Source organism: Geospiza fortis, unplaced genomic scaffold, assembly GCF_000277835.1.
Source record: "Geospiza fortis unplaced genomic scaffold, GeoFor_1.0 scaffold1111, whole genome shotgun sequence".
Classification (NCBI taxonomy): domain Eukaryota; kingdom Metazoa; phylum Chordata; class Aves; order Passeriformes; family Thraupidae; genus Geospiza; species Geospiza fortis.
The window spans coordinates 454,609-455,652 of record NW_005054579.1 but is presented as its reverse complement, the minus strand read 5'-3'; the positions used below and the strand labels follow the sequence as shown (position 1 = coordinate 455,652).

At 34.8% G+C, this 1,044-nt stretch overlaps 1 protein-coding gene across 1 annotated transcript in view; it reads right to left on the bottom strand.

The window, feature by feature from the left end:
* Positions 1–308: 308 nt before the first annotated feature.
* HSD17B4 (hydroxysteroid 17-beta dehydrogenase 4) overlaps positions 309–1,044 on the bottom strand; it is a 60,251-nt gene continuing 59,515 nt past the window's right edge. The window contains exon 23 of the mRNA XM_031064299.1: positions 309–734. Within this exon, the coding sequence (XP_030920159.1) occupies positions 645–734 (90 nt within the window). The 3' untranslated portion in view covers positions 309–644. The remainder of the gene's footprint in view (positions 735–1,044) is intronic.

Sequence of the window (1,044 nt, the reverse complement as noted above, 5' to 3'; positions counted from 1 at the left end):
AGTCTGGTTCTAGTGATGGACTTTGGTGCAGTGTAATGCCTCTCACATGAAAAAGCTTCCTCTAGACACTAAATGTTAACCACTTTGTGATTTACAAGAGTAACATATGAAAATGGCTAATCAATATGGGTTCCAAAGTTCCAAGAGGTTTTTTTCTGCATAATGACACGATGTAATTTAGTTCCATCTTCCAGTTATTGTGACACAATCATGAGAGCTTGAGACAAAAACTATTCTTTTAAACAATAAACCAGACAGACTCGCAGAAGCTAAGTCTAAGGCAAGATGAATGAAGACTGACAGACACATAAAAGGAGATATTAATGAAGTCTATTTGTTTAATTTTCTTCAGAATTAACATAGAAATATATGCTTCTTTGTAAGAATTAAATACATTTCATTTAGATAAAGATGTGCAATCAGAAAAGTATGATTCTCTATCATTGCTGAGAAACTAAAAAGGGACAATAATAACAGTTATTTTCACTTAGTAACTTCTGTCTACAGCAATTAAATCAGCTTGCGTATTAGCAGTATAATGAATCAGTACATTGATGTTAACTAGTCTGCAAATCACTGGTTCTGAACTAATTGAGTTTCAATCTTCTACAGTTCTTCACTGCCGTGGTCGATGATCAAGCAGTTCAGAGTTTGGCATTGTCTTTCAGGATCGTTTCCAGTTTCTGGCTCAGCATGATGTTCCCCTTCACTTTTAGTTTACCAGAAAAGAATGCCTAAAAAAAAACAGAAGGGAAAAGCATGTATTCAACTGTTTACTAACAAACCAAAGAGTCACTAGAACAAAATAAGAAGCCAAAGAATTGTTGTTTAGCACTCAGGAGAAAGCCTTCAGTGCACAATGCTTAACTGGTTATCAGTTATTAAAAAAACCTGTTCAATTCTAATACCATCCACAACCAGATTTTTTTATCTATAGTGCAGACAAGACCAACGCTGTCACTCATGGGAAAAAATTAAATAAAATAAACACAAAGCAACTTCAGTGGCCTCTGTTCCCTTTCCACATATAGCACAGAGCATTTC